At 32.3% G+C, this 13,854-nt stretch overlaps 1 protein-coding gene across 6 annotated transcripts in view; it reads left to right on the forward strand.

Moving 5' to 3' along the window:
• The window catches only part of LOC145263202 (uncharacterized), a 420,826-nt gene that overhangs the window by 327,870 nt on the left and 79,102 nt on the right, over nt 1-13,854 (forward strand). For all 6 annotated transcript variants that reach the window (XR_013864489.1, XR_013864490.1, XM_080120271.1 and 3 more), the window contains exon 13: nt 3,222-3,428. Coding sequence is in view for 4 of the 6 variants with exons in the window: in XM_080120271.1 (XP_079976397.1) it covers nt 3,222-3,428 (207 nt within the window). In the remaining 2 variants the exon portion in view is untranslated. The remainder of the gene's footprint in view (nt 1-3,221; nt 3,429-13,854) is intronic.

Here is a 13,854-nt window from a genome sequence, read left to right on the forward strand (position 1 = left end):
CCTCTGGGACTTTTAGGGCTAAAAAAAAAAAAAAAATGCTTTTTTGGAGCTCTTTTTTCATATTACTCAAAAACTTGATATATATTATGGTTTTCTATGGTGCTGAATTCAAATATACACGTTTTAAAGGTGTGAAACTGCACCGTTTACCCATTTTCACTGCGATTCAGTGTTCCCAGGAGCTCAAAAGGGGTCACAAATGCTTCAAAATTGCAAAAAAATGACACTTTTTACCCCATAATTTTTGCCCGTTAGATTTTTCTGAAACCTGGTGAAAATGTGAAACAACATTGGCCCTTCACACTTCTCACATTCATCATTCCTTCACTATTTTTTGTGGTGTTGTCTCACATGCAGCACCAGAGAGGGAACACGCACGCGCGGCTTATTTATTTTTTTTTTTACGTAGTGTTTCGCTTATTACTACAAGTCCTTTCTCACACCATTACACAATGATTATAGAAATTATTATAATGAAAGGGAGGTCACTCTTATGTTTTCCGGGGTTGCCAGTTGGCCTTTTTAAGGCTAAATTTTACGAATTTGGCATTTAAAATTTTTTTATTTTATGTTTTTGAAGCAGTTTGGCCTTTAAAAATTGTATTTGGCCTTTTTTCAAAATATAACATACAGACTAAATAAAGAAAGGAAACAATAAGCAGATTGTTATATAGATTTTTAAGCTATTTTTATTGTCTTTTACTGTAATAAAGTTTTAACAGGATAATGCATGTATTCACTTCATGGTGCCTGACTAGTTGTCCAATGGCCAAAATCAGCATATCTCCCAGTGATACTGCCTCAAACAAAAAACACATTTTTTTTTATTATTTTACTACAGAGTCACTGCTTATTGAGGCCTAGAAGCCACTCAAAGATAAGTATCAGTATCATATAATAAGTATCAGGTTAGACAACACAATGATGATCAGTGATGGTGGAACTTGTGTAGAAACAAATTTATTTAAGAGGGTGGCTCAGCAAGAACTTGGTTATGCTGGACTTTAAAACTATGTTATAGTCAGCAGGGAAGACGCTCCATCATATTGTGTTCCAAAGACTAGCAGTTATGGAGAAAAAAAGAAGCATTGCTCATCAAAATTTGTACGGCACAATCACATTGACACACCGGTTCTCGCCAGGTCACCGAAGTTAAGCAACATTGAGCCTGGTCAGTACTAGATGGGTGACCATTTGGGAAGGATTGGTGCTGTATGTACCTTCTGGAAAGGTTGGGCGTGGGGCCAACATCCTCATCTAGAAAAAAGAACTCCTTGCTACAAAAACATTCACAAAGTTGTGGATGGCTGATGCCCCTCCAGGGGCTAAAGGTTATGGTTTTGAGTTTTCATCAAATTTCTGTTTAGTTTTAGGCACAGATAGAGTAAGGAAAATTGCTGATAATGGTTGTAGCTAAACGGGTGTTTGCTGTGAATGTTTTGCACTTGTTATCATTAAATCTGTCTCAACGAAATAAGCTGGATGCTAGAGTGGTTCTGAGTTCTTTTTTGCCGAAAAGATGAATTGGCCACCTTATACAGAGCGACAAATTATTCATCACTTGTAGACAAGATGAATTGGAACATCTGGTGCATCTGCCACTAGTCTCTTTCACTTGGATAGCGTCCAAAAAAGAGTTTGGGATCTAATAGGTCCCACTTTGTCAACTAAGCTCCAACCCCTGTCCCATCGCCGCAGTGTTGCATCCCTGTGTCTGTTTTTCAAGTACTTTAATTGAATGTGCTCTGATGAACTCGTTGCACTTGTGCCCCTTCAACATAGATATTCCTGACAAATCTGCTTAGTAACAAAATCACACCCCTTCATTGTTGAGGTCACGAAATGCCAGAAAACTTTTTACTTTAATAATTTCTTCATTCAAACAGTTAGACTTTGAAATTCCTTTCCTGCTACCTGCTTCCCTGACTACTGATATGCAGGAATTTAATTAAATGTAATGTAAACCAACATCTTAATCTTTCCTAGGAATGGTCCCAAATAGTATCTCCTTATGTCCAAGTGGCGATTTGCCTTGTTTGGGATGAATGTGAGTAAAAATACACACATATATATTGTCAAGGCTACTGCAAAGACGGTAGTATTTTTCTACTATGCTAGAAAAGTATTCACACCTGCCAATATTCATTATTTCTACAAAGGCCACCATTCGCCCATGCATGGAATATTGTTGCCATATCTGGGTTGGTGCATCTACCACCAATCTTTCACGCTTAAACAGGTTCCAATTTAATAAATCCTGTCAATCAAGCTCCAACCCCGATCTTATTGCTGCAGTTTTGCACCTCTGTACCTGTTTAATGGCATGTGCCCCAACAAACTTGTATCCCCTTAACGTAAATACCCCTTGATTAACTATGCAGTCAACAAAATCCCACCCCTTCATCATAGAGGTCCCCAGATGCTGGAAGCTTTTTACTTTAATAGTTTCTTCCTCCGATCTGCTAGACTTTGGAAGTCCTTCCCTGTCTTCTGCTTCTCTGACTAAAATAAAATATATCGGAATTGATCCATCTATAAATATAAAAGCGAAAATGTGTGTGTGTTCGCTTTTTCTGTGTGTCTACAAAAGGCTTTTTTCAGAACAGCGGTCGGTCGGTTCACAACTTTTTAAAACTTTTTATATCGCATATAAATCGTAATATCTCACACTTAACAGCGAAGCTCGCCTGTCTATTTAATTTGCTCGATTTTGGGAAGATAAATATTCAACATTTGTCGCTCGCCGCATGTGGGTTAGTCTTTTTCCTATAACATGTTGGGAAAATAAAAATCCCGCAGTCGAACTTGACCTCATTAACTCATTAAAATGGGCACTTGCCAAATCCAAGTAATTAAATAAATTCAAACGTGTTTCCGTTAGCATCTCGCGGTTGGGCAATGGTTAACGTCGCACGTTTTTTTTTTTTTTTTTTTCACACTTTAATTTACAACTTTGCCTCAACGGTTCGGGTTCGATCCTCATACTTACTTTTTTTTTTTTTTTTACCCCCCCCCCCCCCCCCCCCCCGGGATTTCCACACACACACCTCCAAACACCCGGGCATCGCCGGGTACCCCTCGCTGGTATATATATATATTTTTCATGTGTGCAGCTAGGGCTGTTTAGCACACGTGCGCTAGGGTTGACTTTTCACGTGACAAATGATAAAGAAAATAAAGGTTTTAAAGGTCTTTTCATTTTTGTTGTTGTTTCTCTGCAGATGCTTCTGAAGTTGCTGCTGCGAAAATGAAACGGATTGAACAACCAAGCAGCAACAGCGGCGTCATTGTCGTCAAGCCGAAAGATGTTAATGACTTGAAGAACAACCAAGAAAAAATTATTGCCAAGTCGACTCCGTTGTCCATTCCTTCTGATCAGATGAAGTGCAACATTTTCAAGGCTCGTTTAGAAGAACAAAACCACACAGGTATTGATTATATGTTGAAGTTGAATTATCTGTTTTCTTTTATTGTATACGAACACTTTCTTTTATGGAAAATCCTCCAGGCAAAGCATGAAGCCACTTGATGCATCCAAAAAACCAAATTACCTCAAGATGAAAAACTAGCCAACAATTCCAACCCAGAAAGCAGCAATTCTTCCACCTTTGTCAGAAACCTTGCTCCTGGAATGTAAGGACTAAAGGAAAAGAAAAAAAAAAGAAAGAAAACAAGAGTTACAAAGCTACTCAAAATAAATAATACGGACAAAAGACATTAACATAATCTATATATATAAAAGGCAAGATGTGTGTTAGTGTGTGTGTGCATTTTTTGTATGTCCGGCAAAGGCTTTTTTGCGGGGTAGTTCTCGAGGTGGGGGTGGGTCACTGTTTCTTAGAATTTTTTATATACTCTCTGGATTGTAATATCTCTGATTCACGAAACGAGGTCGTGTGTATCTTTAATTTGGGCGACTTTTACACGCTATTTTCGTGATTTTTTTTTTTTTTTTTAAATCTGTTTGTATTTGGCTTTTCCGTATATGAGCGAAACTGAATCCGTAGATTGTTGGGGAAACCAAGCTCCCTTGAAAAAGGGAGAGCTCGCAAAAGAATAGCAATTTTTTGATATGAAGGGTATTCCCCACATTGATCAAAGCTGATTCAAGACGTGCCAGCCGCAAAGGCCAGCGAGCTGATTTGATTCGATTCAGTTTCCCTTTATTTATGCGAAAAAGACAAACACTGGAAACCAGACTTTTTTTTTTTAAAAACACTCGCTCAACATAAATGTAGAAACGACGACCGTTCGCAAATCATAGATATTATAGTCTAGGGAGTATATAAACGTTCTAAAGTAGAGTCCCCCCCCTTTATCTCTTTTGTCAATTTGACTTTTTCTTAGAAACTACTGGTCTGATCTGGCTATAATTTTGTATGTACCTCTCTTATGATATTGTGCATTGAACTAAATATACGACACGGATAATTAGAAATTAGTATTTAATGTAAAAATGAATACAAATTTCAGAAGAGATGGCAGACATCGAAATCCTATAGGAAAAGGAGTTATAATATTTCAAATGTATTCTTTGTCTTACATAGAATAATAAAAATCTTTTGATTTGAAATTTAACCATTTCACGTCATAAATTTTAAAATTTATTGAATGACTAAAATTATATACACACGTGCTGGATTCCAAGCCACATCAGAGTGTGTGCAGTCAGTACCAACCCTATTCAGGGTTTAACCGGCTTCCTCCGAAGGAGGAAGTTTCATGGGAGTATGAAATTAACAAGCGGTCCCCAGTCGCCGCATGTATAACCCCGTTAGTAATGACCAGGCTCAACGTTGTTTAACTTCGGTGATCTGACGGGAACCGCTGTGTCGACGTGATTATGCTGTATATCGGAGTGAAAGGAAATGAAAGAGCAGACTTAGCAGCCAAATCGGCTTAAAGCCCTGAAACCATTCCTTACACAGACTTAAAATAGAAAACCAATAAACTGTTTTATGCAAAATTGTTGCAGCACTGGAATAGTAACACAAATAACAAACACTTCCAGATTAAAGCAACTAACCTTGGGAGAATGGGGACCATCCCCATAAAATTCAAAGAAAGAACAGGTTGTTATAACCAGAACACACATTGGCCACACAAACCTTACTCGCTCCTACATGCTCAGACGAAAGTGACTACCACAGTGCCTAACATGTCAAAAGACCTGCACACTAAAACATATCTTTGGAATGTGAGCCTACGCTACCGCGAGAAAACGCCACCTAAAATCCAACAATATGAAAGATATATTTAAAAACACTTGCACAGTCAATATTCTCTCATTTCTGAGAGAGATCAAACTATACCTAAAAATATGACCTCAAGCCCTTCCAAAAAACTTTCAATTAAAACAGATAACCTCCCCCCCCCAAAAAAAAAAAAAAATTAAAATAAACAAACACACTGAAACAAACAAACCAGATCAAAACGATCTTCAGCATTAAATGACATAACGAAAGTCGATGGTTAAATAAACGAACCAACATATTCACTCAACCAGCTTTATAGAATAAGTTAAGATAACAAAGGGATAAAAAATTTACAATTTTATTATGCTCTCAGTTTAGAAGGGAATACAATATTTAGAGATAGGGAAACATCTTTAGGCCATGACATTTCAAAGCCAAACACTTCCCATCAGACAAGGTGAGTAAAGACGCACATTATACAGAAGAAATTAAAAAAAAAAATATTGCCTTTATGGAAAAAAGGATCAAAGGAAAAACAGGAAAAAGGCATGGGTTGCTTCTTATTGATTTTTTTTTTTTTAAGAAACAACCCATGCTACAATCTTATTGATTTTTTTTTTTTTTTTGATAAGATTGTAGCATGGATTGCTTCTTATTGATTTTTTTTTTTTTTTTGATAAGATTGTAGCATGGATTGCTTCTTATTGATTTTTTTTTTAAGAAACAACCCATGCTACAATCTTATTGATTTTTTTTTTTTTTTTGATAAGATTGTAGCATGGGTTGCTTCTTATTGATTTTTTTTTTTTTTCGGATAAGATTGTAATTCTGTATTGATCTCGGACTAATTCCATTTTGATTCAGGAACTGGATAACTTTCGGATTACAATCTGATTGTTATCCAATGTAATCCACAGTGATCTCACTCAAAGATAGAATTTTTATTGATCCTGTGTTATGTCACAACTAAAATGAGAACAGCTGTCCAGACCAGATTTGCAGTGATCCGATGGACCGAAATATCTTTAAGAAGTAGAAGCATTGCAGTGCAGTACAAAATATGATATATCTCCAAAAATAAAAGCAAAACCAAACAAAAACTGCTAAACTGTGCAACTGGTAAAACCAAACAGGAAAACCATGTTAAAAAAAAAAAAAAAAATAATGAAATTGGAGTCGGATAAAAAATTCCAACTCCGACTCTTAGTACTTTTAGAAATCTGCCTCCGACTCTGCAACCCTGATTGCTGCATATTTAGTCACGTACTCATCGGATGTTTTACCTTAAAAAATCTTATAAAAACATCATTTTGGACAACTTACATGATCCATTTTCTGTCGACCATATTTACACGCATACGTTAAAAAATTGTGAAACAAGATTGAATTTTCTTTTAAAACGAAGCCGAATTGCATTTGTTTGCCATTCATGCTATATGAAATTTTCAGAAACGATTCGGAAGAATTGACGACTTTAGAAATGAATAATGTTAACAAATATCTGCGTTTAATTTTTTTTTTTTTGTCAAAATAGTAAAAGTATCGGTTTTGGAATGAAAAATCAAGCTCAAATTTTTCTTATTCCAATACCACAAAAAGTTCTAATTTTTTTTTTTTCAATTCCAGATTCTGATTCTGAGTAATCGTCTCAACACCAATAGTTACGCACATGCATATATGTATATTTGCACATACACACACACATATAAGACAAAAAAAAAAGTAAAATAAAGGTATATATTAATTTTTCAGTTCAATAAGGAAATAACATAGAAAGATGAAGCTATAGATGCTCTCTATACCTAGGCATTTCAAAGTCTAATGCTTCTTGTCAGAAGAAGGGAAGGGAGCTAGGTTACGGGTATATGGTAACATGACATCTAGCTTACGATACATTAGGGTGGAAATGTAAAATGAAATAGAGGAGAGATAAAAGAAAAAATAGAACAGAGAGAATGAAGGAAAGAATGAGACAAATACACACACACATACACACACACTGAAAACCCTTGTTACCACTGGAAATTTTATTTGCATGATTCTAAGCGTGTCTTTGAATGAGACAGTGCCTCACTTGTTTTGGGAGTTAATCTTTTTGTCTTTGCAGAAGTTTTTTCATCAAAAAGGAATCGCAGCATGTCTGCCTATTATGTTTATGTTTGTTTTCTTACAAAAAACTGAAAATATTGCAATATTTTATATAATTTAATTTTTCTTAGGAAGGCTTTTTATGTATTTTTTATGTATAATTTTAAGAAATTGCTTTCCTATGATTAATAAACATACTTTTTGTTTAACATAAACATCAATATATCGCTACACATTCATGATCATGTTTCGGTCAGCCAGTTACAAGTAAGTAGAGACGTCTTCAGGTAATGCTACTTATACAAAAGAGTTCATAGCATTTACAAACTCTTTTGTATAACTAATATCACCTGAAGGGGTCTCTAGTTACTTATAACTGGCTGACCGAAACATGCTCATGAATGTGTAGCAACGTATAAATGTTTACGTAAAATGATTAAAATATATATATCTTGCCCTACTTTGGTATTGAGCACTCTTGTATGAACCTTGTTAAAAATTCATTGGTTGCTTCACCTCTGGAAAATATTAATCTGGAATTATATATATAGTAAGTTAAAAAATGTATATGGTGATTAAGCTACACTGAATATTCCGCGTTTCATCCACTCTAGGACTCTTCAGGCTTTAGTCCTAGAGTGGATGAAATGCGGAATATTCAGTGTAGCTTAATCGCCATATACATTTTTAAACTTACTAACTAGCTCTACCTACGTATTGAGTGCTTTTGAAGTAAATACTTAAAGTTTATGCATAAATCTATACTTTCGTATATTTTATGTGAGTAAATTAATTATATATATATATATAATTATTACATTTTGTATTAAACTAGCAGGCCACCCGGCATATATATATATATATATACTTGTTTATTGTTATATAAACATGCTCACATCCCGCTGCTACAAATAGCCACTTGTTTCAATCAAACAACAGATATCATCAGGCAGCGACTTGACTATTCAAAAGTTCAATGAATAACCAGTATTATCAGCTCTTTTTATTGAGCACTATCTAACAACCTCGTTGAATTCATTAGTCCATTACTTTTGAATATAAAAAACCCCGAGTATATATATATATATATATATATATAATGTTGGGACAATTAATCAGAAAAATGGGTGTTTTTTTTCCAATGCCAAAAACGATTCTTTTATTTTTCTTTTACTTTTTTCTAACTTTATTTTCATTGCTGTAACTAATAAGATGATAAATCGATATATCCCTCCACTACCACCACCATCATGTTCTGCAAAGCAAAGACGAATAGGGATGGGGGAATGTTGTTTTTGTCTGTTTTCTTTTTTACCTCCTCCTTTTCTGATCCAGTCAGTAGGGTATCAGAATATGCTGACTGTCTCTCATCAGAGAGTAAAAGTCTCAATGTGCCACCTGTTGGTTGTGGGTGGAAACCTGTGATGTTTAGGATGGTTGGTCTTGGTAGTTGAGCAAACCTTGACCTCGACACAAAGACGACATGGCCCTGCAACACACCACTTTGGCTTTTACTTGGGCTAGACGGGCGGTCGGAGAGGCCCGATCTGATCAATCGGCTGGTCATGTCAAGCCCTAATTCAGAAGACAAAATCAGCATTCACATAAACACACAAGTATCACAAAAAATATTATCCCAACTACTGAATTAGAAGGCGGCAACTCTAGGGACAATCGGTTTGAAGAAATGGGTATATGACATTGTTGTACTCCCCCAACTTTTACTATTTTCTTGGATAGTTAAACAAGAAGAAAGAACAAATGCTTGTGGACCCGTTCAAATACAAGTATACCACTCTCGTATTTCCCATTGAATTGGACCTGACGCAAATGCATCTACATTAACATCTTTGTTTTTGTTTTTTCCTTTTTAATTTTTGCACAACTAGCGCATGTTCTGCAAAGCCCAAAATAGAAACGCCCCCCCCTTTTTTCTCTCACCCCCCTTTTTTTTTCTCCCCCCCCCCCCCCAGTTCGCCACCGGTTTCCTTATTAAAACATACCAACCTAAGTAATAAAAACAACCAAACTATAATCTAGAAATAATTTTTTAAAAAGACAATTGGAAGCACTAAAAGTTTTCCTCTCAATCACTCACACTAGACCCAGTCGGCAGGGCATCAGAATATGCCGACTGCCCCCCCCCCTGCAGAGAGTAAAAGTCCCTCAATGGGGCTACTTGTTAGCTGTAGGTAGCAACCCGTAATTTTTTCGACTATGAATACAACATCTAAAATATTCACACGACTAATCTTTTGAAAAACTCTTCTGACTTTTAACGGCAAAAAAAAAAAAAAGGCTGAAAAAGTCATTAAACCCAATCCAATCCATTAAATTGGACTCCGCATTGGGTGAAGAGCAGGGATGATGAAATTGAAAAAAGAGCATTCATGGCAACAAAATCAACCAAGAAACCTCACACAGTCCAATACGGACACTGAAAATATGGAAAACTTCCTGAGATTCATTATTCTGGAAGCAGTAGACAACACCCCATGGACAAAACTATCCCCATTTTTGATATAACTGGTTATTTTCTACGAAAATAAAACCCAATGCAGTTAAAATTTTAAAATTTATGAAATGGGACAATCCTGGTGGAGGTAGAAAAAAAAGGCAGAAGTTCTACTAAAAATGGAAAAATTCCATGACAAAAAAAAAAAAATTAAAACCTATCCCCTCCCCATGGAAAAATGAAAAGATCAAAGGATGTTATTGAAAACCAAGAACTATCCAGTTATTCAATCGACGAAATAAAAATGGAATTAAAATCTCAAGGCTTAACTGACACAAAGAGTATCCATTACAAAGAATGGAAACCTTATACTAACAAACACCTACATCATAACCTTTAATATAACAAAAGCCCCAAAAGAGATAAGAATTGGTTATTCAATTAAAAAAGTAGAACTATTTATATGAAATCCTCTACGATGTCAGAAGATGGGCATCATAAGAATGTATGTTACAACCAGTCAGTGTGTGGCAGATGTGCCCCCCCCCCCATTATAACACAAATGAATGCAAACAGATGCTAATGTGTAAACTGTGGAGAGAACCACCCTGCCTATGCAAGGACCTGCGATATATGGAAAAAAGAAATTATAACGGTAAAACAAAAACATTTCATTCTTTGAAGCAGGGGGAATTCTAGGTAGATATATGGGGGACAAAAGTTATGCACAAATTACAAAAAAAAAAAAAAAAAGCGCAGGAAAAAGTGATAAATATGACATACACATTGAAAAATTAATGAAACTGAGCGCAAATGATTGGCAAAACTTAATAATCGAAATAAAATCTACAATCACAGATGCCACAAACGTGAACACCTACCCTGAAATAAACCAAAATAAAGATCAAATAAGTCAAAACACAAAAAAGAAAAATAACATCAAATCAAACAAAAAACAATAAATCAAAACAAAAAAAACAATAAATCAAAACAAAAAAAAACAATAAATCAAAACAAAAAAAACAATAAATCAAAACAAAAAAAACAATAAATCAAAACAAAAAAAACAATAACATCAAAATAAAAAAAACAATAAATCAAAACAAAAAAAAACAATAAATCAAAACAAAAAAAACAATAAATCAAAACAAAAAAAACAATAAATCAAAACAAAAAAAACAATAAATCAAAACAAAAAAAACAATAACATCAAAACAAAAAAAACAATAAATCAAAACAAAAAAAAACAATAAATCAAAACAAAAAAAACAATAAATCAAAACAAAAAAAACAATAAATCAAAACAAAAAAAAACAATAAATCAAAACAAAAAAAAACAATAAATCAAAACAAAAAAAACAATAAATCAAAACAAAAAAAAAAATAAATCAAAACAAAAAAAACAATAAATCAAAACAAAAAAAACAATAACATCAAATCAAACAAAAAACAATAAATCAAAACAAAAAAAACTAAATCAAAACAAAAAAAACAATAAATCAAAAAAAAAAAAACAATAAATCAAAACAAAAAAAAACAATAAATCAAAACAAAAAAAACAATAAATCAAAACAAAAAAAACAATAAATCAAAACAAAAAAAACAATAAATCAAAACAAAAAAAACAATAAATCAAAACAAAAAAAACAATAACATCAAATCAAACAAAAAACAATAAATCAAAACAAAAAAAACAATAAATCAAAACAAAAAAAACAATAAATCAAAACAAAAAAAAATCAAAACAAAAAAAACAATAACATCAAATCAAACAAAAAACAAATCAAAACAAAAAAAACAATAAATCAAAACAAAAAAAAACAATAAATCAAAACAAAAAAAACAATAAATCAAAACAAAAAAAAACAATAAATCAAAACAAAAAAAAACAATAAATCAAAACAAAAAAAACAATAAATCAAAACAAAAAAAACAATAAATCAAAACAAAAAAAAACAATAAATCAAAACAAAAAAAACAATAACATCAAAATAAAAAAAACAATAAATCAAAACAAAAAAAACAATAACATCAAAATAAAAAAAACAATAAATCAAAACAAAAAAAACAATAAATCAAACAAAAAACAATAAATCAAAACAAAAAAAACAATAAATCAAAACAAAAAAAAACAATAAATCAAAACAAAAAAAAACAATAAATCAAAACAAAAAAAAACAATAAATCAAAACAAAAAAAACAATAAATCAAAACAAAAAAAACAATAAATCAAAACAAAAAAAACAATAAATCAAAACAAAAAAAACAATAACATCAAATCAAACAAAAAACAATAAATCAAAACAAAAAAAACAATAAATCAAAACAAAAAAAACAATAAATCAAAACAAAAAAAAATCAAAACAAAAAAAACAATAACATCAAAACAAAAAAGAAACAATAACATCAAATCAAACAAAAAACAATAAATCAAAACAAAAAAAACAATAAATCAAAACAAAAAAAACAATAACATCAAATCAAACAAAAAACAAATCAAAACAAAAAAAACAATAACATCAAATCAAACAAAAAACAATAAATCAAAACAAAAAAAAACAATAACATCAAATCAAGCAAAAAACAATAAATCAAAACAAAAAAAAACAATAAATCAAAACAAAAAAAAACAATAAATCAAAATAAAAAAAACAATAAATCAAAACAAAAAAAAACAATAAATAAAAAAAAAACAAATCAAAACAAAAAAAAAACAAAAAAACAATAAATCAAAACAAAAAAAACAATAAATCAAAACAAAAAAAAACAATAAATCAAAACAAAAAAAACAATAAATCAAAACAAAAAAAAACAATAAATCAAAACAAAAAAAAACAATAACATCAAATCAAACAAAAAAACAAATCAAAATAAAAAAACAATAACATCAAAACAAATTAAAACACAAAAAAAAACAATAAATCAAAACACACAAAAAAACAATAACATCAAATCAAACAAAAATAGAATCTCTACAAATCTCTAACACATCCGGAAACAAAGAATCACCAGTCCAAGAAAGGATCAATAAAAAAGAAAATTAAATGAAGCAAGAACCCCCCCCCTCCCAACACCTCATGATCACAAACTAAAACAAAAAAGAAGCAAGAAATTACTGAAACCATCAAAGTTAGCAGTAACGTCAACAGTCCAAAACAAGAAAATGGAACATAAACCATAGTTAATAAAATACTACAATGGAATATAAAAAGGCCTAAAAATATTTAAAAGATGACAGAATTACTATAAAACATTATTCAATATACAACTACATAAACAAAACATCAAACATAGCCACTGGTGGCTCATCATTACTCTTAAATAAAAATATTCTACAAAGCACAGTAAACAAACATGCAAGCCATTGCAATAACCGCAACACTACACAAAGCAATAACCCTCTACTCAATTTATATACCACCGAATGAAACAATAGTTGAAATTGAACGATCTAATCCAACTACCAAAACCTTTTTTATTGGTGGGTGACTTTAATAGCCATAATGAACTATGAGGCAGCAAAAAAAAAAAAACAACAACAAAAGAGGCCAAATTATTGAAAAAATAATCAACCAAAACCAGTTATGTTTACTCAATAACAAAGAGAACACATACCTCCATCCAGCAACAGGAACACTATCAAAAATAGACCTAACATTGTAATCCAACCATATGCATGGACTATAGCTGGAGAACACACGGTGGTGCATGTGGAAGCTGTCTATGCAAGACATTTGAAAGAATGGTTAACGAAAGATTAACTTGGTTTTTAGAAAACAAAACCCTGATTACAGTACATCAGTTTTCAGGAAAAGAAGAGTCGGCATCAACTACTTAATAAGACTTGAAACAAGAATAAGGAAGGCAGTTGCCAAGAAGCGAACACCTAATAGCAATTTTTTTTTTTTTTTTTACCTCGAAAAAGCATATGACACTACTTGGAAGAACAGCATCAAGAGACCTGCACGAACTAGGACTTAAAGGGAGAAGGGCAGAATTTATCAGAAACTTTTTAAATAATAAACTCTTTTACGTACGGATGGATAACATACTTAAGTTCAAAAGAACAAGAAATGTGTCCCTGAGGAAGCATCTTATCCATAACCCTTTTCGATA

This window comes from Euprymna scolopes, chromosome 38, assembly GCF_053919585.1.
Source record: "Euprymna scolopes isolate OS-2025 chromosome 38, ASM5391958v1, whole genome shotgun sequence".
Taxonomy (NCBI): Eukaryota; Metazoa; Mollusca; class Cephalopoda; order Sepiida; family Sepiolidae; genus Euprymna; species Euprymna scolopes.